The sequence below is a fragment of the Capricornis sumatraensis genome, chromosome 9 (genome assembly GCF_032405125.1).
Source record: "Capricornis sumatraensis isolate serow.1 chromosome 9, serow.2, whole genome shotgun sequence".
NCBI classification, from domain to species: Eukaryota; Metazoa; Chordata; class Mammalia; order Artiodactyla; family Bovidae; genus Capricornis; species Capricornis sumatraensis.
In genome coordinates, this window is record NC_091077.1 from 43,324,184 (window position 1) to 43,350,154 (window position 25,971).

The 25,971-nt window shown below is 64.2% G+C and overlaps 3 protein-coding genes across 6 annotated transcripts; 2 read left to right on the plus strand and 1 right to left on the minus strand.

Annotated features, from left to right (window-relative positions):
- Window positions 1-514: 514 nt before the first annotated feature.
- Window positions 515-6,482, minus strand: CBARP (CACN subunit beta associated regulatory protein). Its single transcript, XM_068981076.1, has 10 exons — window positions 6,384-6,482; window positions 6,158-6,297; window positions 5,877-5,941; window positions 5,385-5,529; window positions 5,054-5,225; window positions 4,686-4,823; window positions 4,040-4,250; window positions 2,650-2,833; window positions 1,164-1,577; window positions 515-1,094 (listed from the first exon to the last, which is right to left on the minus strand). The coding sequence occupies exons 1-10, from the start codon at window positions 6,480-6,482 to the stop codon at window positions 515-517; spliced, it is 2,148 nt and encodes a 715-aa protein (XP_068837177.1).
- Window positions 6,483-11,139: 4,657 nt separating this feature from the next.
- Window positions 11,140-13,240, plus strand: ATP5F1D (ATP synthase F1 subunit delta). Its single transcript, XM_068980800.1, has 4 exons — window positions 11,140-11,386; window positions 12,003-12,156; window positions 12,556-12,644; window positions 12,735-13,240. The coding sequence occupies exons 1-4, from the start codon at window positions 11,246-11,248 to the stop codon at window positions 12,855-12,857; spliced, it is 507 nt and encodes a 168-aa protein (XP_068836901.1). The 5' UTR covers window positions 11,140-11,245; the 3' UTR covers window positions 12,858-13,240.
- A 4,761-nt stretch (window positions 13,241-18,001) lies between these two features.
- On the plus strand, window positions 18,002-25,584 carry MIDN (midnolin). Of its 4 annotated transcripts, XM_068979845.1 has the most exons (8): window positions 18,002-18,234; window positions 19,260-19,347; window positions 19,532-19,594; window positions 21,570-21,698; window positions 21,783-22,088; window positions 22,260-22,407; window positions 22,626-22,871; window positions 23,542-25,584. In XM_068979845.1, exons 1-8 carry the CDS (start codon window positions 18,002-18,004, stop codon window positions 23,817-23,819), a joined length of 1,491 nt encoding a protein of 496 aa, XP_068835946.1. In that variant the 3' UTR covers window positions 23,820-25,584. The 4 variants fall into 4 exon arrangements, with proteins under 4 accessions (XP_068835946.1, XP_068835948.1, XP_068835949.1 ...); XM_068979847.1 differs by lacking the exon at window positions 21,570-21,698; XM_068979848.1 differs by lacking the exon at window positions 21,570-21,698 and having other exon boundaries at window positions 22,263-22,407.
- Window positions 25,585-25,971: the final 387 nt, after the last annotated feature.

Genomic DNA, 25,971 nt, shown 5'->3' on the forward strand with positions numbered 1-25,971 from the left:
AGGGACGGCTCAATCAGGAGATGAGTTTCGGCGACCTGCGGTCCCTGCGCTGTGTCTTGGTGCGAATTGCGGCACGTGCGCTTCGAGCGAATCTCGAGGCCTCATTGGTCTCTGGAAGAGGCGCTGTGCACATGCGTGTTGCGCCGTAGGCCCGTATCACACCTTCTGGATGCAAGCCCTGCGCATGCGCTTTCCGTAGCTATGTGCCAGAGACGCGGCGCCGCGTGCTTGGCAACCCCCATCAACACCCCGAGGCTACAGTCTGGGGCCAAGGGAAGTTGAGTGTGGCCCTCAGGACCCCAAGGTGAGAATCCGCCACACTCCCTCCGATCGACTCTACGAAGTGCCTGGAGGGGACTGTGCGTGCGCTCGTTGGGGCGCCTGGGGAACCGCGTTGGTGCTCCAGGCCCGCGGTCCCAGCGCAGGCGCGCCGGGGCGTCACACCCCAGGTATGTCCGGCACCGGGGCCCCGCCGGTGCCGAATAAGCTGACGAGGTGGGCACGGGGCGCAGGCTTAGACCGGGCTGTGGTCAGGGGAAGTGGGCGCGGCCGTGGCCAACGCAGGGGCCACGGCGACCGACTGGGTCAGCCGTGGCGGGAAGAGCCTGTCGTCGAGGCTGGCCGCCAGCTTGTCCAGCAGCGCACCCGGGGTCCCAGCGCACAGGCCGGACCCCGGGCATCCACCACCGGGTTCCTCCTCGATGACGGGGATGGAGGACGTGGCCGGGTCATCGCCTGCTCTGCCGTCGGGTGGGCAGTCGACACTGTCTCCGCGGCGCAGGGGTGCGCGTGCGGGGCGGGGGGCACCAGATTGGGCCGTGGATGGGGTGGAGGGTGCAGCACGTGCTCCAGGGTCGCTGTGCTGCCGGCCCCGCTGCTGCCACTGCTTGCGTGCATGGGGGTGCGGGTGCGCGCGTGCCCTGTGGCGCGCTGTGGCAGACAGGGCATCGTCGAAGTGCGGGTCGTGGCGTAGAAACTCGTGGAATAGCGCGTCGGTCTTCTCGTCGATGCTGTAGTCGCGGCGCGGGGCCCGGCGAGGCCAGGCACGCGGGCTGCGGGGACGGACGGGTGTCTCTGGCGCGGGGCTCTCGAAGCTGCAGCCCACAGTGGCCTCGCGGCCTGCACTCGTAAAGGAGGAGCGCTTCTCGGGCGCGCTGGGGGGCCCATCATCCCCCACGCCGCGGCCTTCGATGCTGGCATAGCCGCTGTCCATCTGCAGCAGCTTGCGTGGTCCGCCCGTCTCTCCATCCGCCGGCCGCGGCGTGGGTGTGGGTGGCGGCGAGGACGGTGGAAAGACGGGTGCGGCGCCCCCGGAGCCCGAGCCCGAGCTGTCGCCACTGCGCACCGAGTCACGGTCGTTGCCGCTGCTGCTGTGGTCTGAAGAGGCAGCCGCGTGCAGCTCGAGTGAGGCGCGCAAACTCCAGATATCGCGGTAGATGGTCGGGGCCTGCTCGAGCCCTGCGTCTCGCTCTCCATCTGAGTCTTGTAGCTGTTCAGGCCCCGCGATGATGCCACGCTCTAGGGGGGACTCAGGGCTCGCTCCTCCTGCGGCGCTCACCTCCTCGGCTGCCTCTAGCCTGCAAATCAGGCCGCAGTCAGGAGGCTGCATTGGGCCCCCTCCTTACCCCCGGCCCCGTGTCCCCTCCCCGCCCCCTCCTGACCACCCTGCTTCTCGGTCCAGGAGGATGGGTACAGGTGGGAACCCTCCAGGCTTGGCCGGGCTGTGGAAGATGATGTTTCTGAGTGCTGCCTGTCCACTTTGGCCTGGATGCTCTTGGGTTAACCCGGAGCCGTCCTGGCGCCTGCCAGTTCAACCAGGGTCTTACAGGAGAGATGGGAGGGAGGTTCAAGAGGGAGGGGATATATGTATAATATGTATATCTATGGCTGACTCATGCCGATGTATGGCAGAAACCAACATGATATTGTAAAGCGATTATCCTTCAATTAAAAATAAATAAAATGTTAAAAGAAAACGTGACCAGGGCATCCGCTGGCAGTGCAGGGGGTTGGCCCCTCACCCTGGAAGAGTTAAGGCTCTTCTCAGGAGATGCCTTCTTAATAAGAACTTCGTGTACCAAGCGGTTGCTGGGGTTGGATTGGACCAAGTGGAGTCCAACTGAGCCTGGACACCTGGGTGACCCCCCCAGGGGGCCACCCCAGCTCCCCCACCACAGATTGACAGGGACCCAGGAGGAAGATAACACATAGAAAGTGTTGAACTCCAGGACCAGGAAGCACCCAGGACTTGGAAGCCTGCCCTGCTCCTTGGGTCCAGTTGTCCATCCTGCTGACAGGGGCCCAGAGTTTCCTGAGAGTTGCCCTTGGGCTGGGGGAGAGGGTGGCACCCCCAGAAATGGTCACAACAGTTTCTGAGTAGCAGCTGTCCAGCCCCAGGAGCACCAGCAAGTGGGAGGTATCCTGGGTCCACAACAGAGACCTTCAAGCCCTAGGCTTCAGCAGGAAGCAGTGGTTCTCTCCCACTTCCCTTCTGCAGTCCATGCTGGAGAGATGGCCCCAGTGAGGCAGCCTCCAGGAGACTGTGGAGCCAGAGGGACTCGACCGCCCATCCTCGGGGCCACCTATGAGGGATGGGATGGGGCAGGGCCACATAGGTCCACCCCAGCACCTCTATCTACTGAAAAATACCTGCCGAGACTGGGGGGCGGGCTGGTGGGGCTGGCCAGAAAGGGACGGGGGCTTGGGAAGACCATGGTGTCGCCCGCGCTGGCAATGTACTGGATGAAGTCCACGTGGGGGGCATCCCCTTCCTCCTGCTCCATGCTCTCGCTGGCTGCCCGCTGCCGCTGGAAGTGGTGTCGCTTGGGGGAGCCTGTGCAAAGGAAAACCGACCACCTGCCTAAGCCCCTCCTGGCACCAGGCCCATTGCCCACATCTGAGCCAGGCCAGCACACACCAGCCTGGGCCAGGTGAGTGTCTATCCCACCCTGTGGTACAGCTGGGAAACCAAGGTGCCAAGGGCCGGAAGACCAGGACCGAGCCCGGCAGCCAGGGTGGGCATGCGTGAGGTGCCAAGGCAGCAGGCAGGTGTGGCCAGAGTTAGGACTTGTCCTGGTCATCAGGTAAGACACCACTTGGCTGAAGGGTGAAGGTAGGGCCAAGTAAGGGACAGGAGAGGGGGAGAGGTGACGCTCTCTCCTGCCAGGTCCAGATCCTGCCTCACTGGTGGGCCAGGGAGACCTGGTGGTAGAGCCTCAGGGGTGCAGATGGTAGTAACCCAGCAGACAGGTTCTGCGTGCTTCCTGCGTGCATTTGCCTATAATCACCTCTGGAATTACACCAGAGGCGTAGCTCCACCTAGGCTCCCAGTGGGGCAGCAGGACAAGCCCTCCCCTCCCCTTCCCAGCCAGGAGCACTCAACCAGAAATCAGCCCTCCCTCGCCCCATGGCGCTGGAGCCTGGCTCCAACAAGGGGACTCGTGCTGTCCCTAATCCCCTCACCCTGCCTCCTGGCACTGGGACCAAGGGCAGTAGGTGCCCTAGCAGCCTGGCCCTGCTGAGCTCCAGTGAGCAGCATTGGTTCTGGGAGTTGGTGCCACACCCCCCACCGCCACTCCCCCACCTGCATGGCCCTTGGGTTGAGGTTTAGAAGCCCTGTGTCCAGGGCACCATGAGCAGGGGTCTGCAGCATCAAAGGCCCACCACTTGTGGTTGTAAATAAAGTTTTACTGGCACACAGCCATACTATAGTACATGTCATCTAGCACATCTCTAGTACATCTCTCACTAGCACAGCAAACTGACTACAGTGCCAGAAACACACTGTACGAGGCCTCAGGGGAGAAGCTCACTGTTGTCCGCTCCAGCTGGACAAGCCTTGGCTTTACTGGGGCACTGTGTGCAGCCCCAGGTCATCCTCCTGACCAGCTCATGGGCCAGATGCCCACTGGTGAGCAGATGATGCTGGCCAGTCTGGGGTGGGGACTGGGGACCACCTCCCCCCGCCCCCAATGGTGCAGAGCCACCTGCTGCTCCACATCCCCCTGGGACTCACTCCCCACCAGGGGCTGCAGCTCACCTCTTGTGTCCAGACTGGACGCCCGCTGGCTGGGCTCCAGTTTCCATTTCTTGACCTTGAAATAGGGGCTGGCCCCGTCCAGGCTAGCATGGCGCCTCAGGCGGGTGAAGAACTGCAGGACGGGGCCTGGCCCAGGGCCTGGGCCCACCTCCCCAGGCCCTGCTGCAGCCCCCTGCACACCAGGCTTGGTGCTCCTGGCCCCAGTGTCCAGCTGTGAGAGAAGAGAGATGCTCTGAGACCTGCTGACTCCTCCCTGCTGCCCAAGTGCCCGCCTTGCTTGGGCCACTTGTCACTCACTTGTAGGGCAGAGAAAGAGCAGAGAGCTGGGACTGGGTGGGGGCCACGCTAAACCAAGGGGGCTGGGCCTCCCCTCAACTCCCAGACCTGCCTGAGAGGCTCTCCAGGCACAGGCCAGCTCTGTCTTGCTCAGCCCAGAACAGGACAGGGTAGGGGGTGTCCTGTCCCACAGCCTGGGATGGTCCTGACCATGCCCTCTCCAGCTGCTGGACAACCCTGGAGGAGGTGAGCCAGGTGCATGTGGGCCCCATGTATAACCTGCCCCTCTTCCTCCCAGGGTGGGGACCAGGAAGAGGCCCATAGGCTGACCCATGCTGGAGGGGGACAGAGGACGGGGGGGAGGCCTCACCGAGCTGCCTTCCCCGGAGTCACTGGAGGCCGAGGGGCTGATCCCGAAGTTGGCAGGGCCCACGGCCGAGTTGTAGGGGTCACCTGGCAGGGCGGAGCTGGGGCCCACAGAGCGGCCGGTGAGGGCCTTCCCCGGGGGCTGTGGGACAGAGCCAGGGGGGAGGAGGAAGCAGTGACAGGTCAAAGAGCACGGGTGGGTGATGGGGCGTGCTGGACCCCCACCCACTGGACCTGGCCAGGCCCCACTTCCCACCCTGAGGTGAGGGGCACAGCTGGGGGAGGGTGTGGGTGGGCAAGGTGGTGCCTGCTGGGTGGGGGTGGGGTTGTGGTCCCACCCCTGAGCTCCGGGCCACCTGACACCTGACTCACCTGGAATATGGCAAGGCTGGCTTTGGGGGCAACCGTGGGGTGTGGTGTGGCAGTTGCACTGGCCTCGCCAGAGTCGCATTCGTGAATGGTGACGATCTTGAGGGGCGGCAGGTGCAGGTGGGTGAGGCGGGCATTCTTCAGGTGGTGGAAGTCCCCCTCTGTCAGGGTGTACCTGCGCCCAGCGCGCCTGCCTGTCACCTCGGGCAAGCTGGGCCCCCCCCACACACTCCAGTGCCCTCTCCAGCCCCACTGTCACTGCCCACCAGGTGCTGGGGAGGGCGGGGGCAGCAAGGCGAGTTCCCAGGTTAGCCGCTGCACTGGCCCTCCTTACCGGCGGCCCTTGTCCTGCGCCTTCCGACTCTGCTCAAACAGGGCTGCTTCATTGAAGGACACCCGGCGGCCGGTGGAGCTGGTGGACAAGAAGCGCTGGGTCTCGGTGTCTTGACCCTCCGGATCCTCCCCCCTGAACTCGGGGTCTGCGAGGAGAGCCAAGAGAGGGTGGGCCACAAGTGGGCCGGCAAGCGGCTAGGGAGGGGAGTGGTTGGGAAGGGAGCACAGAGGGCCCAGCTAACCACCAGGGGCAGGGCAGGGTGGGAGGGTGGACGGGCACTCGCTCATCCACTCACACACTCACTCACGCAGCACGCGCCTGTGAGCACCTACGCGTGGGCTTAAGGAAACAGAGATGAGTCGGAATCGAGCCGCGCCCAGTCTGGTGGGGGAGACAGACAGACACAGATGGTCAGGCGGCCCAAGGGGGGCAGCTGCGGGGTGGCCAGGTGTGGGCAGACAGGCTGGGACAGGGCCTGGCAGGGGGCCTCACCTTGGGCAGGGTGGGCACCATTGTCCAGGTAGGTGGTGGTGGTCTTCTCTGCTTCCTCTGGGGCTCTGGGGAGCACAGTGAGAGAGCACAGTAGGCCTGAGGACCCAGACTGGCTGCCCTCCCTGGGACCCCAGCAGAGCTCCCGACAGGCAGCATCCTGAGTTCACAGGAGCCTGGGCACTGTCCTTTAGAAGTATGCCTGCATGCCTGCACCTGCTCTTAGGAGGGCTCTCATGGTGACCTGTCCCAGTTCCCCGGGGGGTGGGGAGGGGACTGCGCACCTGTGGAGGCGTCGGTGCGCCTCCCAGCAGCGCCTACAGAGCAGCAGTGCACCCGACAGCACCGCGAGGGCTCCCCCGACAAACAGCGCCATCACCACCATCAGCAGCAGATAGCTGTCCAGGACTGGGCCGGGCTCTGCCTGTGGGGCCAGCAGGTCAGGGGTCAGGGCCAGTGGGCATGACCTCTGGCAGCCCTGTCCCCCCTTCCCCCCCATCCCTCACTCACTGTAGGGCGATCCGTGGCGTTGTCCCACGTCGTGGTCAGGGCAACCGTGGTGGAGGTGGTGGAGGCGGCAGCCGTGGCCATGGTGGCCGTGGGCTGCATGATGAGGCTAGGAGGAGGGGTGGGGAGGCGGAGGCAGGGCCTGCTCAGCTCCAGCTCCCGAGTCCCCCCTCCCGCCTTCCCTTCCTTCCCGGGAGCGGGAGCAGGGGCAGGGGCCCACACAGGGCAGTGACTCATAGAGTGGTGGTGGTGGGGGAGCCCCGAGGCAGCCTCCACCGGCTCGGATCAGACCTCCATATCCCCATCTTTGAAAGGAGGAGGCGCGTGCGTACCAATAGCCAACTTCCCCAGCCGGTGGGGCCGGCCCGGCAAGGTGGCGCGGGCTGGGAGCCCTGCCCAGGAGAGGGGAAACTGAGTCCCGAATCAGCTCACTACCGCCAGACCCCAGGGGTCCGGCCTGCCCCATCCGGGGAGCGGGAGGGGCTACCTCGGCTCCAGGAGCCGGTTTCCAAAATAGCCGGGACTCGGACCATCCGCGGGGCTGTCCAGCCAGGGGAGGGGGAGGAGAGGCCGAGCCCCGGGACCCCCAGGTCACGACTCCAGGAGGTTCAGGACTCACTGCGCCCAGCGCTAGTGGGAGTGACAAGGCCAAAGGAGGCGCATCTGTTCCCAACCCTCAAGAATCTGGTTCCCATGGTGACTGAGCTAGCAGGCCGAGCTGGAGGGGGGGAGGGGAGGCGGGTTGCCAGGGAGCATTGGGGAGGGGAGGGGACGCGGGGGAGGGAGGCCTCCTACAGGGGCGGCTGGAGCCAGCCCGGGGCGGCAAGATGGCTGCTGCCGCCGCCGCCCGCCGGTGCCGGCCGCCCGCGTGCCCCCGCCGCACCCCTCCCTGCCGCAGCCGGCCGGCTCCACGTCTGCCTGACGCTGGGGGCGCCGAGACAGGAAGGGTCTCAGATCTCAGCAGAGGGACTGCCTGGACGTTGCACCTGACCGCCCTCCCCAACGCGCCCTCCGGGTGGGAAGGACCGGCGGCCGCACTCCGGAATGTTAGGGAACGGAGTCCGGGGCAAGGATGACCAGCAGCTCTGAGTGGGCACTGCGCGCGGCCCCTGCCCACAGGAATGGGAGAGACTGTGCACAGGTTCCAGCGCCCCCAATACATCGGGGTTTTCACCCTTCTGGACGAGGGGAGGAGGGGACCGAGGCCCATAGCAGAGGAGGGGCATGGCAAAAGCCAGGTGTCCTCGGCACTTCGGGTCAGAGGCTGGTCGCGGGTCCCCTGCATCCATGGGGGAGGGGGCCCCTTCTATGTAGGTCGGGAAATGAGTTCAGGCTAGAGGAGGAGGTGGCAGAGACACAGGGACGTTGACAGGAGACCAGGAAAGACAGTAGGAGGCCCGGGGGAAGGGAGGTGGGCTTCTAGGGGGCAGTCGGGGACGTGAACCTAGGGCGGAGGTTGGCCACAGGCCACCCTCCGGATCGGGCTCCGGATCGGGCTCGCCACTGCGCCCACCCCCGCGTCCCCAACCGGCCCCGGAGATGGGGATGGCGAGAAGTGAGATGCAGATAACCGACTTCGGGCTTGTCTCAACCTCGGGCTAAGCCAGGGGGCGGAAATGCCACGGCTCTGGCCGAATCTCTCAAGGGGAAACAGGCTGGGGAGGGCGTGGGCGAGGGTCCCTATCCCGGGCGCCGAAGTCCGGGTGCAGAGCGCCGAAGGTTAGCCCACACGCCGACCACGGCTCCTCCGCTCCCAGCCTCCGGTCTCGCCGCCTCGCGGGCAAGGGCCGGAGATCTCTAGCCAGAGCTAGCCATGCGGCCTCGCCCTGCCCCCCGCCCGACCCAGTGCAACCCCAGGCCCGCGCGCGCCTACCTCAGCGCCGGGGTGCGCGGCCCATGGGCGGCGGGAAGGCGGTTGCGCTGCGCTCCCGGCTGGCTCCGGCGCCCGGTAGCCGCGGTAGCAGGAGGAGAATTTATGAATGGAGAACGCGGCGCGCGGGGGAGGTAGGCGCGAGAGGAGGGGCTGCACACGTGATCACGTTGGCTGCTAGCCAGCTCTGACCCGCTCGGTGCTGCCCGATCCCCGGCCGGCCGCCCCCAACGCGCTGGCCACCGCGTCTCGTTTGCTTGCTCCGCGCCGGCCGCCGCCTCTCCTTCCCTTCCGGAGGGGGTGGGGGGCGGAGCCTACGCTCCCGGGCGCCCCCTCCCCAGGCGGAGCCGCCTTCTCCAGAGGCAGCTGAATCTCCGTTCCAGGTCCACGGCGCACGATTCCTCGACCCTTCCCCAGGATCCCAGGGGACGGGAGAATCAAAGGGGTGTTGGTCCTGGGGCGCACGACTCCCCCTAGCCCAGTATCCTGGGGGTGCACAGACTCCTCGTCGATGGCTTTCCCAGTTTGGGAGCCTATTGGGTACACAGCCAGGGAGCTCCGGGGCACGTGTCCATCTTTCTTCCCTTGTGTGGGCTGCACTGTCAGAGTCGCCTTGTTAAGACTAGTAGAGATAATGGAACCCAACCTATTGTGAGTGCCACCAAACAGGACTACCCTGCTGAAACTCGATGTCAGGTCAGCCCCAAAGCTGCTCTTTCTGACAGCTATGCATCATCCTTCTAGATGCTAAGGTCATCAAGCTACCACCAGCCTGGCTGGGGTCCCATCCATTTGCCTGGCCTTGTGTTCAATACAGCTCAATGGCTCCGCTTTCCTATGCAGTGAAAGTGGAAGAACCATTCCAACCTCAGGGCTTCTGTACCGGCAGCTGCCAGGCCTGAACAACCTGCTCCCTGCCTTGCTTCCTTCAACTCTTACTCCCAGCCCATGTTCCCATGCCCTGCTACACTTGGCTTCTCTTCGAGGCCCTGCATGTCGTTGCCTGCTGCTAGTTCCTGTGTGTTGTGTCCCTGCTCACCTCCGCCTCCTGACCTCCCAGAGCAAGAGTTCATTTGTGTTGGGTCCCTGAGCATATCCCCGGGGGGAGCACAGTGGAGGGAACATGCGTGCTCAGTGGATGAAAGGGGAACACTGCCAAAGGAGGACAAGGGGCAGTCAGGGGGACAACTACCTAGGAAGGCTGGCTCTGGGCACGTGTGAAATGCATGTGCGAAGTCCCTGAGATCCCAGAGTGTGTGGGCTGAAGATGAACATGCCCGAGGAGCAGGGGAAAGCGTTTGTGGTTCCCAAGACGAGTGATATTGTCCCTCTTGGCTGTGCGTGGACAAGGCACTGTGGTGAGGCCAGGAAGGAGCCGTGGGGCCATCCAAGCCAGTAATGACTGCAGTGGCAGAGCTGGGTGGAGGACCCTTGTTGACCCGTCCAGCTGAGAATTCCAGGATAACCCCAGGTTTGGGACCTAGATAACCCCAGGTTTGGGACCTAGATAACAGGTAGCCCCGTCCCCTTGGCAACTCTGGAAGGGGAATTAGAGACCTGTCCAGTAGATGGGTTTGAGGCGCGGATTAGAATAGGCCTCCATTCCAGTAGGATCCAGAGCTCCGAGAAGCACGTGGACAGGACGCACCCCTAAGAAATCAGAGTACAGGTTCCCTCTGCGAACATCCAGCTAGGGCTAGGATGCCCAACGCATAGGGACCAACTCCCTAGGAGCCCTTCACAGCGCTGGTCTAGAGGGTCTGGCGGGGGTCTGGGCCCCAGGCCTCGGGCCTCCCTGGTGTAGGAGCCTCTTTTGGACACAGCACCTGCGCAGCCACGGGCCCAGGTGTGACACCTCTCCCCTGCGCTCTGCATCCGTCCGCTCCTCAGCCAAGGCTCTTCCCGATGTAAGCCCCAGCCCCGCGACTTCGCGTTTGCCCGGAGCCCAAGGTGGGGGCTAGGACCCAACCCCTGGAGACGACCTGCCGGAGCGCGGGGGCGGAGCGGTGACGTCAGCGCCGCGAGAGAGGCGGCGCGGGCCGCGGTGACGGCAGCGCAGCCCTGGGCCGCCCGCGCGCACGCGCCCCTGCGTCAGCAGCGCGCGCGGGCGGTGGCCGGGCGGGGCCGCGGGGAGCGCACCTCTGGGTGCAATGCGCCCTCTGCCGGCGCCCTTAGGGTTACAGCCAAGAGGTTCCCGCTGGACGTGTGCGGGAGCTGGACACTCTCTACCTGGGATGCCGTCCCTCGTTCGCCGCCTGCACCTCCCACAGTCACAGCCTGTTCTATCCGGCCCTCGCCCCTTTGTTATTTTTATGTATTTGTTACCTCCTAACGTGCTGCACAACTTATAAACTATGTTGCGCGCGTGCTGTCTTTTCAGTCGAGTCCGACTCTGCGACCCTATGGACCACCAGGTTTCTCTCTCCACGGGATTGTCTCGGCAAGAATACTGGGACTGGTTGCCGTGCCTCCTCCAGGGGATCTTCCCCACCCAAAGGTCGAACCTGCGTCTCCTGCATTGGCAGGCAGATTCTTTACCACTATTGCCACCTCGGACGCTCATATATTACGTTAATGTCTGTTAAACTCCCCCACCACCCCAAACTAGAGCAGGAATCTCGCTATTTCCTTGATGTCTCCCCAGCGCCTGACATCCAACGAGCGTTCCCCAAATCTTGAATTGTTTCCGTAACTTCTCTGCGCAGGCTTCTGGTCCTCAGGGTGCAGAGCCATGTAACCGATCTCCCTCACTGTACCACCGGGCTAAGAGCGCTCGCCGGAAGGAAACTACAATCCCCAGCATACCACGCGCCCAGGTGGTGCTTCGTCTTCAGCATCGCCGGCAGCGCTCCGGGAGTCGTAGTTCGCGCGTGCGCTCTCACCAGGATCCTTCTCCCAGAGTTCCTCTCGCGTCGTCCTCCTCGCCCTCCAGGCCGCTCGCGTTTAACAAGAGTAAGCTCGCTTCCTCGTTGCCTTCCGCTGTCCGCCAACCGTCATGCTGCCCTCCGCGTTGCTCCGCCGTACGGGTTTGGGCCGCCTCTTACGCCAGGTCCGCGCCTACGCCGAGGCCGCCCCTGCTCAGGCCCCTGCCGCGGGTCCGGGACAGATGTCCTTCACCTTCGCCTCACCCACGCAGGTTCGGACGTACGCGGTGCTTGGGACCCCATTCTGGACCCCTCCCCCATGTGGCCCAGGATCCGAGCCCCTAGTCCTCAGGTCGGCGACTCCCAACTCCAGACCCGCAACCCTCCTCCGTGTGATCCGGGATGCGAACTCCCAACCCTCAGATCGGAGACCCCCGTTCCAGACCCTCGCCCCTCCTCCATTTGGTCCGGGATCCGAGCCCCTTCGGGTCGGAGACCACCGGCATTCCGGACCTGTGGTCTGGGATCCGAGCCCCCAATTCTCGGGTCGCCTGCCCTCAGCCCCTATTTCGACATGCACCCGTCTTCGCGGGGTTCAGAACCTGCGCCCCTTGGCCCTTCTGCCGAATTCAGTGTCTCCTCCCCTGGCGGCTCGCTGGTGGTGGTTTAACTGTATCTGTTTCCGCGAAGGCTAGGGTGTCTGGATTTCGTCCTCAAGTACAGGAAGGTGCTGCACCCCTCCGAAACACTGGCCGCAGCGGAGCCGCCTGTGCGCCTCCTCCACCCCCGCAGCTGTCAGTCTTGTTCTAGTTAACTACGGAGGACACCCGACTACTGGGCCTCGAGGGACTGGCCTTAGGTAACGCTTTCTTCACGTGTGTTCTCTAGGTGTTCTTCAACGGCGCCAACGTCCGCCAGGTGGACGTGCCCACGCAGACCGGCGCCTTCGGCATCCTTGCAGCCCATGTGCCCACTTTGCAGGTCCTGCGGCCAGGCCTGGTTGTGGTCCACGCTGAAGATGGCACCACCTCCAAATACTTCGGTGAGTCGAATGAGCACACCACCCCCATACGGGCAGTGGTCTAATTGTGGTTTGGGATGTAACTGCTCAACAGTTGGGACTGACAGACTGGGGAAAGAGACCTAAGAGTGCTGCCTGGCAGGGGCCTTTTGGAGAAGGGGTCCTTGGTTCTGTAAAGGTCTTCCACAGCATGGGTCCTGTCCAGCACTGGAATTCAGCTGGGGATCACCCCAACCTTAGCTCAGCTGCTGGGCAAAGAGAGGGGTCTCTGTTTCCATGTCCAGCCCCCAGTGGATGCACCAGGTGGCCGCCTGTCCACTTGTGTGATGAGGCCTTTCAACCCTGGAGCCAGGTTGTAGGGTCAGCCTCCCAGCCTCACAGGGGCTGTGGGGCTGACTCTCAAGCTCCCTTTTCCTGCAGTGAGTAGCGGCTCTGTCACAGTGAATGCTGACTCCTCCGTGCAGTTACTGGCTGAGGAAGCCGTCACCTTGGACATGCTGGATCTGGGGGTGAGTGTCCTGGGGGAAGCTGGGGTTTGGTGGGAGCAGGTGCTGGGCTGGGGTCCCTACTCAGCCCTCACCCACCCCCACCCCCTGCAGGCAGCCAAAGCGAACCTGGAGAAAGCACAGTCGGAGCTGTTGGGGGCAGCAGACGAGGCCACTCGGGCTGAGATCCAAATCCGCATCGAGGCCAACGAGGCCTTGGTGAAGGCTCTGGAGTAGGCGGTGCCTGCCTCACACTGGTCCAGCCGGGAGACCTGGCGGGAGCTTGGCAAGGATGGCCTGGCATGAGGACCCAGCTCCCGGTGGGTGCAGGCTGACAGGGAGCGGGCCTGCGGGGAGCTATCCTGTTTATAAGCCGCTAGGGGGCAGCACAGTGTCAGTTTCTGCCCAGAGCGCCCCTTGGCCAGGGAAACAAGCCAGCTCTGGCAGGTTGGGTGGCTGGGGGCAAGCTGGGGCACTTGCCCTGCCCGCGAGGAATGCTGTCCCCCTGGGGGGGTCTCCTGCCATCTGCACCACCGCTCTGCCCCTGCAGTGTCTGCTGCAGAGACCGCTGCTCCTAGCCACTGCCAGCAGACAGCCTGCCCCCTGCCCAACCCATATTAAAGACCTAGGATCCAACTTGTTTACGGTGATTTTATCCTGCTTGGTGGTGGGCTCCGGATTCAGCCCAGCGTCTTGCTGGCTTCCTGTGTCTGCCCACTGAGGTAGGGCGCTGAACGCTAGCTTCAGCTTTCCTGGGGCCGCAGGCTATGTCCTGAAACATCCTGAGTGTCTGCAGTAAGCTGGGGGAGATGGGGGCACTGCTAGTAAACCAGGCTGGGTTCTGGCCTTCACCCCGAGAGGGTGGGGACAGGCAAAGGTCACCAGGCTGGGGCTGGTGGGCAGGGGTGTGGTTTGCCACTTGTGGGCTGGGCCTGGGCTGCCCAGTGGACAGCAGGGCTCCACCAGGTTCCAGACTGACGTGTGCCCCGCGGGCGCCCTGCCCTAGCTGCACTGGGAAGGGGCCGGCTCTGCCTGCTCCCATGGAAGCCCCGCCCTGTGTTCGCCTCACCTGTGGGTGGCCCCAGCTGGCTGGGCGCCCAGTCCCTGGTGGTGTTGGCACCTCCGTGGCACCCTGGCCCCTGGAATGGCCCCAGATGGGTGGGGTGGCTGAGCGGGGGCGGTCCTGGCACCTGGAAGCTTCAGTGCTATCCCACCTCCTTCAGCCAGTCACTCCTTTTTTTGCAACCGAGGGGTGTCCCTGGAGCTGGCTCCAGGTGCCCGGCAAGAGTCGCCTTGCCCCTTCCTGGCCCTGGGTCGGAGCAGACCAGTAGGAGATTCCAGGGAAGTGAATGTGTGGGAAAGCTCAGGCCTCCCTGTGTGTCACTGGCAGCCAGAAGGTGACAGGCCACTCCAGGGCTCTTCACTGGTACAGATGGGCTGTGCAGTCTTGTGTCATGGTCCCGTGCGAATGACTGTCCCACGGCTGTTTCTGAGGCTTGATGTCCCGGGAGCTGCCATGCCAGCTTGTAGCTCTGAAGAGGCGTTTGGCTAGGCTTGATCCTTCTGGGTGGGTGAAGCGCAAGCGGCTGGCCCCCACTTGCCCAGGAACCCCCAGCTCAAATAAGGCTGGAACTGCCATGGGGGCTCAGGTGCAGCCCCACCCCACCCACACCTCCACCCCCCCACCCACACCTCCCCCCAGCTTAGGGAATAAGTTTTCTGGTTCCCAGCCAGCTCCTTATCTGGTCTATAAATAAGAGTGAGAACACAGCAGGGGGCCTGCGGAAGGAGACCATCGCTGACCACTGAAGCAGCGGCCCTGACACCAGGGAACCTGCCTCTGGCATTCTGGGACTGGGACACAGCCGGGCCCCACAGTGCAGAGAAGGCCCCCTGAGGGATGGGCAAGGCTTGGAGCCTGGCCTGGGGACCCCTGTGCTGATAGACTGCAGGGATGGCCAGCACAGGCCAGGTCTTGTCCTGAGGTCAGGGCACCCAGGGTGGGAGTGGTCACAGGGCCAGGAACCAGGGACCATGACCCCCTACTGAGAGCGCAGGCTAGATGGTGCCCAAGAGCTCATCTTTCTTCCCAGGAAGGGATGCCTTCATACCTGGGGTGTGCTTGCAACCTGGGACCAGCAGCCAGGTGAGAGGGGTCTTCTGAGAAGGAGTCTGAAGCAGGCTGATCTGGCATGTTTATCAACTTGGACTTGCAAAGCCAGGCAGGGGCTGGTCCCCTCCTGTGTGTGTGACCCTCAGGGTCCCATGCCAGGACCAGCCCACTCCCTTGCAGGCAGAGGAACCCAGCCAGGTGAGATCGGAGACCCACCTGAGGCCTCCACAGCACCCCCACCCAGGGCCACCTGCTTACTTGAGGGTCCCACCTGGCCTGCCCGCCCTGGAGTCCCACTGTGCTCAGATGCAGCTTCAGAGCCCACGTCCCCCATGCTGCCTCCCTGCTCTCCCTGAATGCAGGCCAACGGCCTGGTTCCACACCTGACCTTGGGGCCCTCTTTCAAGCCTCTTGTGTTTGGCGTGGACTTGCTCCTCCCTGGAGCTCTTCTGTCTCTGGCAAGCTCTTGTCCATTCCTCAGGCCCAGCCCTGATCCTGTGGGACTGGGAGTGTCTGGGTGTGCCTGTGACAGGGTGGGGGGCAGAGGCTGGGGGGCCTTGGGTGAGAGCAGGATGAGGACTGGCTCCATCCTAGAAAGGAGCACAGCCCTGGGAGGGGCCCCAGGGCAAGGGTGGAGGTGGAGGTGGTTGGGTCAGATAAAGGGAGGCACAGATAAGTGGATGGGGTGGCCCGGGGTCCCCCTCCTCTGGACAGAGAGGGCCCTGCCTTCAGTCAGGGTCACCCTTAGAAAGCCTCCTACATGAGACGACCTGCAGGGACAAAGCTGCAGACAAACCAATGGCTGTATGCCCTCGGTTTCATCACCTGTAAGATGGGTAGGGTAAGTACACCCACAGCCAAGGCTGGACACCAGCAGGTGAGCTAACCTAATGGGCTAATGTCGATCGTCAGGCTTAGGTGAGGGCCCTGTATCCCTGGGGTTCTGGAGAGACCTGCCGTATTTTCTTACTCCATACCACAGGAGCTCACAAAGGTCACTGCCTTCCAGAGTCACAAAGCCCAGCAGGTAATGACGGATGTACAGGGCAGGCCTGGAGCTGGTGAATCGCTCCATAAATACCCTCTGAGGTCACCGTTAAGGGATGCAGGAGGCCAGGGCAGCTGGCTGGGGCACCCCCACTGCAGGCAGGTGACTCGGGCCTGTTTTCCTGGACGCAGGCCGCTGACTCAGGCCCCTCTTTCCCGTTCCCCAATGCGGGCGCCCCCAGGCAGAAGCACCGGGCCTGGGGTAGCAGGAAAGGGGCGGGGCAGCAAATCTAGCCGTGCACCCCAAAACCCTATGGCGGGGGCTGGAGTGAGGGTGCCCTCAGTCGTCAGCGTTGCCGACCGTGTCCCTTGATTCGTGGCATTCTAGGAGGGCTACACCCCCCCAGACACCACCCGTTTAAAAGGGCGAAGCTTAGGGGGCATGTGGCCCAGGCCGGACGGTGCCCCAGGGCCCTGGCCGACAGGCAGGGGCGGGGGCCGGCCTGCGTCACCGCCCGCCCGGCCCCCCGCCCCCTGGCCGCCTAAACTCCACCCCGAAGGCGGTGCGGATAAAGGCTCCGGGGCCGCCCGCTTAGCCCCAGACCGGCTCCGCCACCGCGTACTCGTTCCGGACGTGGGTACACTCAGGACAGTTGGGACCTCGGACAGGCCGCTCTCGGTGAGTGGGGGGCGGGACCCCACTGGCCGAAGAAGAGGGTTCTCATTCTAGGCTCTTAAGGGTGCCCTACTTTTCTTTGTTCTTCGAGCAGGCAGGGTTCAAGGTGTCTCCAACCCTGGGGATCCCCTTGAGAACCGGAATGAGAAGGACTCGGCGCTGCCGGCAGAGCCCAGTCTGGACCTCTGCCCCCGCCCCGCCCCCGGGGCACTCCCACTCCCCGCGAGTGACCTTGAGTTAGTTTCCGTTCTGGCCTCTGTTTCCCCGACTGTGTTGCCCCAGTCTACTGACGAAGAGGCTTCACGCTCTTAGGCTCCCTTAACGCCCACAGTCCCGTCTGACTGCCCTCTACCCCGGGCTGCATCGGCGCCCCCTGCCCGGGTCTCTGGGCAGCGCTCCCGGGCGGGGCCGGCAGAGGGCGCGCCAGCGCTGCTGACTCACCGCAGCCCCGAGCGGCGCGCGCGGGCGCAGCCGGGGACGCCGCGTCACGTCACGGCTCGGGCGGGCGCGACTCGGGAAGCGGGCCCGGCCCGCGGGACGGGGGTGGGACGCGAGGTGGCACAGGCGCGGGAGGGGCCGTCCGGCAGCGGCCACGTCACCGGGGTGCAGGCCCCGCCCGCAGGTCCACCCCTTACAGGGGCTTCACGCTTCTCGAGAGAGGGGGCGCCGCAGGCCGACCCTGCCGCGAGTCCTTCAGCGGGGACCCAGTCACGAGGCGCGGGGATCGCGTCCCGCTTCCCCTTGCAGCGGTTTCCCGGACGGGCACAGGGGGAGGCCCCGGCTTCCTATTCTTCCAGCTTTGGGCCGCCGCCTTATCCCACGGCAAACCACCCCAACCCGGGTTCTCGGGCCCCGAGCGTCTCGCCGCCCGCCCTTTGTTGAGGGTCCCGGCCTTATGAATGGCTGCGGCGGGGCGGGGCGGGGCGGGGGCGGGGGCAGGCCGGAGCGGCGTCGGCCCCGCCCCCGCCGCACTCTGCTTGGCCACTGGGTAGGGGGCGGGGCGGGGGCGGGACCGCGCGGCCACGTGGGGCGGTGCTTCGGCGGCTCCCATTGGTCTGGCCTCGCTGCCGACTGGGCGTTCGGCGCACGCTGATTGGTCGGCGCGGGCCGGCGGAGTAAGTAGTGAATGGGAGGGGGCGGCGGCCCCGCCCCTCGGAACGTTGATACATTATAACTTTTTTTTCTGTTACTTTCACCCCCAGATCCTCTGGCGCGGCGGCGGCGGCGGCGGCTGTTGCTAAGGGAGGGGACGCGAGGGGAAGCACGGCCCGAGTAGCAGACATCCTTGAGCGCGGCTGGGTGAGCGGCGCCCCCTTCTCTGGGACCCTTCCCCGAGCCCGCCGTCCTGGAAAGGAGTTGGGAGTGTAGTCCCCACCTAGAAAGGCGCCCCGGCGAGCCGACGCGACCTCGGAGCTCCACTCGGATTTTTGATTCCTCATTCGCCTTCCACTCCTGGGAGCTTCTCCAAAGGGACGCTCGCTGCCTTCCGCTTCCAGGGACGCAGAGGAAACCAGTTTGGGATCTCTCCCCCAACCCGCCCTGCCCGGAAGCGCGGCGAGAATTGGCGGCGCCCCGCGGACCCCAGCCCCTCAGCGCGGGCCGGGGATGGAGCCGCAGCCCGGCGGCGCCCGGAGCTGCCGGCGCGGGGCCCCCGGCGGCGCCTGCGAGCTGAGCCCGACGTCCGAGACGGCGCCCATGAGCCTGGCCATCCACAGCACGACAGGCACCCGCTACGAGCTGTCGGTGCCCCCCGACGAGACGGTGGATGGGCTGCGCAAGCGGCTGTCCCAGCGCCTCAAAGTGCCCAAGGAGCGCCTGGCGCTGCTCCACAAAGACACGTAGGTACCGCGCGCCCCCAGGCCCCGCGTCGCCCCCTCGGGCCCCGGCCCCGGGGCGGGAACAAAGAGCGCGCCGCTCGGGGAAGGAAGGGGGCGGTTAGACGGGGGACGGGGGCGCGCCGCGCGCTCACGGGCGCCCTCTGCTCGGCCTGCGTGTCTCGGCCCCCTCCCCCGCCCAGGGTCGCTGCACAAAGGCGGTTGCGAGGGCGCCTCGGGTAGGGCTTAGGCGGCGTCCCCCACGGGAAGGCAGGAGTCCCGGAAGGAGTAGGGGTCCCAGCTGCGGGGGTGGGGTGCTCTGCGGCGGCCTCCTCTGCCTGCGACCCGCCGGCTTCCGCATCTGTTTAGCGGCCCCCTCTGCGTCTGGCTGTTTCACCCCCTACTCGCGTCTCTCTGCCCCCCTTTGTTCTCTCCACCGAGCGCTCTCCGCAGTCTACCCCTCCCCCCTGCCATTTAAATCGCCTCCAGGCCGGGGAGCCCTCCCTCCGCGGGCCTCCGGGGACACGCAATGTCCATCCCCAGCGGAGGGGCCCGGTGGGGGAGGGGAGGGTGGGGGAGGGTCTTCTTTGTCTGAGCGGCTGCGGCTTGCGCCTGGGAGGGAGGGAGGGAGGAGGGGAGCCCGCCCGGCAAAGCCCCGAAAGGCTAAGCGCTTGGCCCGCAGGGACAGCCCGGGCCCGGGTGGTTGAATTACAAGGGGGTGGCCCCGGGGTGGGGGGAGGGTGCCAAGGGGCGCGCTGTGCCTGGATGGTGAAAAAGTGCCTTGCTGAGGCCCAACTGGAGTGTCCCAGTCCAGAACTGGGGTTCCTTGGAATAAGGGGTCTGAACTGCCAGCATGGGACTCGCAGGGTCTGACCTCCACCCTCCACACAAACTCGGGGCCCTGGATCTGGAAACCAGGAAGGGGTGGGCGCGATGGACTCCTGTCTCTACCACATAAGCATAGCCCTCCCCCGCGGACTCTGCTTCCGAGTCCCAGCCTTGTCTCGGCGGCGGCATAGCCTCACCCTCTTCCTTCCTCCCCCCCTCAGCCGGCTCAGTTCGGGGAAGCTGCAGGAGTTCGGCGTGGGGGATGGCAGCAAGCTGACGCTCGTGCCCACCGTGGAGGCGGGCCTCATGGTAAATGGCTGGGGCAGCGAGCCCCGAAGCCCCACGTTAGCAGGCAGCCCCCTCCCCTGCAAGCACACCCTCCAGTACTGACGAGGAACCCTGTCCCTGCAGGGCTGCCCACCTCACCCCACCCCACCCTACTCCTCCTCAGGGCCCACCCTCAGGGTCTCCTCTTTCCTTCCTCTCTCTGTAGTCTCAGGCCTCCAGGCCAGAACAATCTGTGATGCAGGCCCTGGAGAGCTTGACAGAGACGCAGGTAAGACGTGCGCCAGCGCCCTCCCCACCCCTGGGGGCAACCGGGGGAGTGCCCAGCCACTCCGGAGAGCTTAGGGGTTGTTTGTGCTCCCAGGAGGCCTGTGGGAAGGGGAGGGGACGCGCCGCTCCGCCTTCGTGCCAGCTTGGCCTGGTCACCCAGCTTCCTCTTCCTCCTCCCCGCCCCCCCAGCACTCTCCACCTGACCTTGAGAGTCTTCTCTCCCACGGTGGCCTCCATGGGGGAGGGGGCCCAGCTTTCACAAGCCTGCCTGCGGGGTGACCTTGGCCCATGCTCTCACACCACTCCCACACACGGGGGCCTGCGTCCCCAGCCCCACCAGCTTTGTTGTGGAGCTCCCCCTGCCCAGACTACGGTTTACCCAGGGCAGCCTTTTTAACATTTCTGATGGGGGGGGTGGTTCTGGGTGACATTCCTTCCGCCTTCTGTGACCCCATTGAGAGGGGTGGGGAGTCACCCCTACCCCTCCTTCCTCTGGCCTTTGTTCTCTGCCCCAAAAGGGGAGGGGGTGGGGGCGCCCAGCCCTGGGGCCAGCACAGCCCAGACAGGATGTTAGGAAAATATTTAGTAAGCGCGGGAGGGCGATGAGGAGGAAGGCTGGGGCTGGCCCACACAGGGTTCCCGGTTTTGTTGCAGCTTTTTTTTTTTTCCTCCTTTCCTCATTTTTCTGGCAGTGGGGCCCTCCTCCCAGGAGGGTGACACAGGCCTCAGCTATCCGCCTGCTGCCAGGGTGGGGGTGGCAAGTCCTCGGCCTCCCTGGCTGGTCTGGCCCCCGGCCTCAGAACCTGCTCAGCGGCTTCCCTTCCTCCTGCCCCCAGGCCCTCGCCCCCTCCCCGGCATGCTGCGTCCTGCCCTTGCCAGCCCGCTAGCACAGGGGAGGAGGAGGGGCCCTGGGAGCTGGGTGGTCCGCCATTGGGAGGGGCAGAGGAGTTGGGGGAGAGCTGGGAGCCAGCTGGGGGTGTGCTTTTTGGGGCAGATGTGACCTGAGCTCCCTGCTCCTGGGGAGGGGGGGGGCGGTGCTGTGGTTGGCAGGGGGCCCCTGGGGCGTGTTGGGTTCACATCCGCCCCAGGGTGCCTGCGTCAGGAGGGAGTCGGGGTGGCGCTGGGCGGAGTGACTGGGCTCCCAGCACTGCTTCCCTGCCTGGCACCAAGTTATGCCTGCCCCTTCGCCCTCCCCTGGGAGGAAGTTACAGGGTGGAGTTGGGGGGGGGCAGCCACTCTTACAAAGCCACCCAGGCCCTTTCTGCAAAGGGCATCTCTGGGGCTGGGGAGGGCACATGCAGAAGGGGCTGCGGGGAGTAGGGAGTGCACTCTGTCCGCCTCCTCTGGCTCCTCCCCATGGCCCCCAAAGCAGGGAAGGTTACACCAGCCGCTGCCAGCAGGGAGGAGGTGGTTCTGAGTCATCCCGGCCTGTGTCATTTCTCAGAAACCTCCACCCCCCCCAACAATCCCGGCCCCTGGGGAGAGCACAGTGCTGGCGTGCCCCCAAAGGAGGGGTCCAGTGCAGATGGGATCTTATGGGCGCCTCACCTACTCCAAAGGGGTTGCCAGGTTGGAGATTCATGTTTGCACGGGCTGTATTGAGGCCTTGGGGGACTAAGGCCACAGAGTGAATGGTCAGGGCCCCCCCCACCGCCAGCAGAGGCAACGCCTCCCCCTCAGCTTCAGCCCCGCCCAGGACAGATAAATATTTATCTTGAGAAAGCAAAGGTTAGGACAAGAATTTGTCCAGGAATTCCACCCACTCACTCCGAGTAGCTTAGCTGGGAGGGGGCCTGAGCCTAGCCCCTGCAGTGTGCACAGGCAGAGAGAGGGTGGGGAGAGGTGTGAGCTGGGGATTGTTTGAGAGCAGAGATGCCGTCTGGGCCCCGCCCCCTCTGGCTTGGTTTCCCCTTGAAAGAACCAAGTTGGCCAGGGTGGGCCAGGCCCCCGTCTCATCTGCCTCTGTCCCCCCACAGCCCCCAGTGGCTCCTGACCTGGGCCGGGCTGGCGGAGGCGGCTTCCGGAAATACCGATTCATTTTATTTAAGCATCCGTGGCACCGACAGGGACCCCAGAACCCACAGAGGGGCGGCGAGAGGCCCCAGGTCACACAGCGTGGGGGGCCGGGCCGGGCCGGGCTGGGGGCACTGCAGGCTGGGGCCCTAGGCTTGACGGGCCTCTCTCTGCAGGTCAGTGACTTCTTGTCAGGCCGCTCGCCGCTGACCCTGGCGCTGCGTGTGGGGGACCACATGATGTTTGTCCAGTTGCAGCTCGCAGCCCAGCATGCCCCGCTGCAGCACCGCCACGTGCTGGCTGCTGCTGCCGCCGCTACCCGCGGGGACCCCAGCATGACCACCACCCCTGTGTCCTCTCCCTGCCGGCCAGTGTCAAGTGCCGCCCGTGTCCCCCCAGTGCCCACCAGTCCTGCCCCGGCATCCTCACCTGTCACAGCCGGCTCTTTCCGCTCCCATTCAGCCTCTACCACCTGCCCCGAGGTGAGTCTGGGGAAGGGTGCAGCGGGAAGACAGCAGAGCCCCAGATATGTCTTCTGTATCCAGAATCCCATAGTTTTCCCCACAACCTGGGCTTGTGTGGGTGATATCCTCGCCCTGAACCCCAAGGGTTACCCTCACACCCCAAGCTCATGTGCCCTCCTCCTCCATCAGCAGATGGACTGTTCCTCCGCTGCCAGCACTGGTGCCAGCCCCACATCTCCCACTGGAGGCAGCCCCACCTCTCGCTCCCGAAAACCTGGCGCAGTCATCGAGAGCTTCGTGAACCACGCCCCGGGGGTCTTCTCAGGGACCTTCTCTGGTAGGTGTCAAAGTGTCCCCATGAGTGGTAACACACACATGAGGGATGAGACGCTCCCCGGGGTGGCCATGCACATGCCTGGCTATGCAGCCAGCCACAGGTCCAATGGGGATGCACGTGCCCAAGTCAGCCAGGGGTGTTCTATGTACATGTGGAACCCCGCGCTGCCAAGGCCACACATCCACCACTGCAGTGTCCTCATCTGTGTCTCCCCACAGGCACGCTGCACCCCAACTGCCAGGACAGCAGTGGGCGGCCGAGGCGGGACATCGGGACCATCCTGCAGATCCTCAATGACCTCCTAAGTGCCACACGGCACTACCAGGGCATGCCCCCATCACTCACACAGCTGCGTTGCCACGCCCAGTGCACCCCAGACCTTGGCCCCAAAACTACCTCCTGTGAGAAGCTGGCGGCCGCGGCCCCGGCCTCCCTGAGCCAGGCCCGCTTGTGCAAGCCCCCGGGTAAGTGTCCCCCTTACACCCCCCTCCATGGGTCTCTCAAGGCCCCTCTGTGTGCCTTTTCCAGCAGCTGAGCCCCCAGTGGTGGGGAGGGGGCCACCAGCTGCAGCTTGCCCTGCTCTGCCGGCGCCTGTAGAGAAGGGAGTGTGTGTATTGGGGCACACAGTGTCTTTGTGCCCTCCAGAGGGGGCTCTATCCACACTTCCTCCTCACCCCCCTCGGGCACCTTATCCAGATGGTGGGTGAAGCCACTGTGAATGGCCTAGTCAGCCTGAGGGAGGGAGGGGGTTAGCTTCTCCTCCAGCTCAAAGGCAGCTTGCGCCCCCCTGCCCCCACAAACCCCAGTTATTCCGGACACATTCCAAGTCCTTCAGAATTGTGAAGTGGGGCCCCGAGCCCAGGTCCTGAAGGGGAAACAGACACAACCTGAGCAGCTAATGTTTATGACAGCTGAGTCACTAAGGGCTGTCTTGGGCCAGCTCTGCCCTCACAGGGCTGACAGCCCCAGTTGACGGAAGGTTCAGTAGATATTCTTGTCCGGCTCCCTCGCTGGAGGGAGTGTCCTGGGTTGGGCGGCTTGATATCCAGGGGCAGCTGCTGGGGGTCCTCGAATTTGGTTGGGACTCTGGCCTCCAAGGGACCCTCAGGGTCATGCCCACTGCGTCCTCTGCAGGGGACCGGCTGCGGCAGACAGAGAACCGAGCCACCCGCTGTAAGGTGGAGCGCCTGCAGCTGCTGCTTCAGCAGAAACGGCTCCGCAGAAAGGCCCGGCGTGATGCCCGCGGTCCCTACCACTGGCCGCCCAGCCGCAAGGCCGGCCGCAGTGACAGCACCAGCAGTGGGGGAGGTGGCGGCCCCAGCGAGGCAGCCGGCTTGGGCCTTGACTTCGAGGACTCCGTCTGGAAGCCAGAAGTGAACCCCGACATCAAATCAGAGTTTGTGGTGGCCTAGGAACCCTATCCCTCGCCCTAGCCCTGGGTGGCCGACAGCGTGGCCTCACACGGGAGGGCAGGCTGTCTGTCGGTGCAGCAAGAGGCTCCCCCCTCCCGGTTCCGTGTCCTTCTGGTGGGTTTTTTTTTTTTTTTTTCTTTTTTAAAATTTCAGTTCCTACCATGGTTTTCCAAACTCCCCGTGGACTTGGGTTCCTGCCTCCTAGATTCGGCTCACACTCCCCGCCCCTTCCTACATTGCCTCATCCTTCTCCCGACCTGCACTGGGTCCCTTCCGCCCACCTTCCCAAGCTCCAAATATGTAGCAGTCTTTCCAGATGGTTGAGAGAGAGCGGAGACAAGGAAGCCGCCCCCCCCTTCCGTTCTGCCGCCCTCCCCACTCCTTTCAGGTTTAAGTCAAAAACGTAGATGCCTCATTATGCACTTTACAGACAGGGGAGGGGGCCGCAGAGAGGAGAGCCCCCACCGCAAACCCTGGCTCTCAAACCACCGGGCGAGGAACCCCGCGGTCAGGTGCGCGTCAACCGCGACCAAGCCCATGACGGCCAAGGATTGCTTCTCTTCTTCCATGTTCGAACTCTTGTTCCTGATTTCCTTTTCCATGTACCTTTTCCTGGAAAAGAAAAGAAAAGCCGTGTCAGGGGAGGGCTGGCCAGAGCCTGCCTTGGGCTGCGGGCGGGGTGTGGGACCCTTTCCTGCCAGGAAAGGAAAGGGGGGCGGAGCATTCGCCAGCCTTTGCCGCCGTCCACGCACTGTGCGTTTTCTCCTACGCCACCCCGTTTTTCTGCGCTTGGGGTATTTATAGACTATTAATTTTCTGACTGAGCCAATAGTGGTTGGGAATCTCTTGAACAATAGGGAGAGAAATGGCTGGGGAGGGGGTCCGGGATGATGCCCCACCCCCGGCCCTTCTTCCCCACCCAACCTGAGGGATCTGGGCCTGTGGACTGTGTCTGGGGGGCCCTTCAGCAGCCAAGAGGGGCGGGGGTGCTGAGCTGTGAAACCCCCACTAGGGGGAAAGCTGTGTAGCATTAACCCCCCGTGGGGGGGGTTCGCTGCTGGTCTAATTTGGACCCCCCCCACTCATGCCCGTGCCCCAGGGGCATCCCCAGGGCAGAGGGGCAGACCTCCCCACTATTGGGGCCATTTCAATGGGGGTGGAGTTATTTTTTCATTCACTTATTTTTTACTGATAATGGAGATGTTTGGGCCCTGCCCCCCCACCTGTCAGTCTTGTCCTGGCCCGCCCCTCTGCTGCGCAACACTCCCCCCAACCCTCTGCCTGCCCCTCCTTGTTAGTTGAACCCCAGGTCCTCACCCTACCCCAGGTTATGTGTTTGAAGTTAATGGTTTCAGATGTGAACATCTTGTGTTAACTGTAGCTCTGTACATTTTTTGTGGGGGGCGGTGGGAGGGCAGGGGGGGTCAGAGGGGAGGGGTCAAGGATTTTGTTTTTATTTTCATTTTTCAAAAAAAAAAAGGGGGCGGGTTTGTTTTTGAAACGCTGTCTTGGATATCTATTTAATGTGTGTTCTGATGGATTTTTTTTTTTTAACGATTTTAAATAACGTCTGTGCCTCCGCTGGTCTGAGGGTGGAGGCCCCAGGCAGGAACTGTCCACTCTTTCTGCCCTTGGGATGGCCCCTCCCCAGAAAGCATTACCCACCTTCGGGGCGGGGGTCGGGCTGTGGGGTGTCCCAGCACCTTGCGGGAGTTTCCTGTATGAAAACATGAAATTGGATAAGAAGCCTACACAAACACCGTGACTTCAAGGAATAAACAGAAAATGAAACACAAGTGTACGTCCGTCTTGCTCGCCTGGAGGGTGGAGTGGTTATTGAAGGGGTTCTGAGTGTGAGAGAGGGTGGTCTTTCCCAGGAGGGCCACCAGGTCAGATGCTGGGGTAGCCCACCACCCCGGAGAGTGGAAGGGCTGTGGGGAGACGGGTGGGTCCCATAGCAGTTCCCACACCCCCTCCCCACCCTGGGGTGAGGGTGGGCAGGAAGCTGTCTGGCAAGGGAGGGAGGGGCAGGCCATTTCCCGGTACCCAAGGCCGGAAGTCCTGCAGGGTGTGGGCACGGGGCTGCCCGAGGGCTGTGTGCCCTGGGTGGGGCCTCAGTTCTCAGTGGGCTGCAGGCGAGCCCAGAGACTCA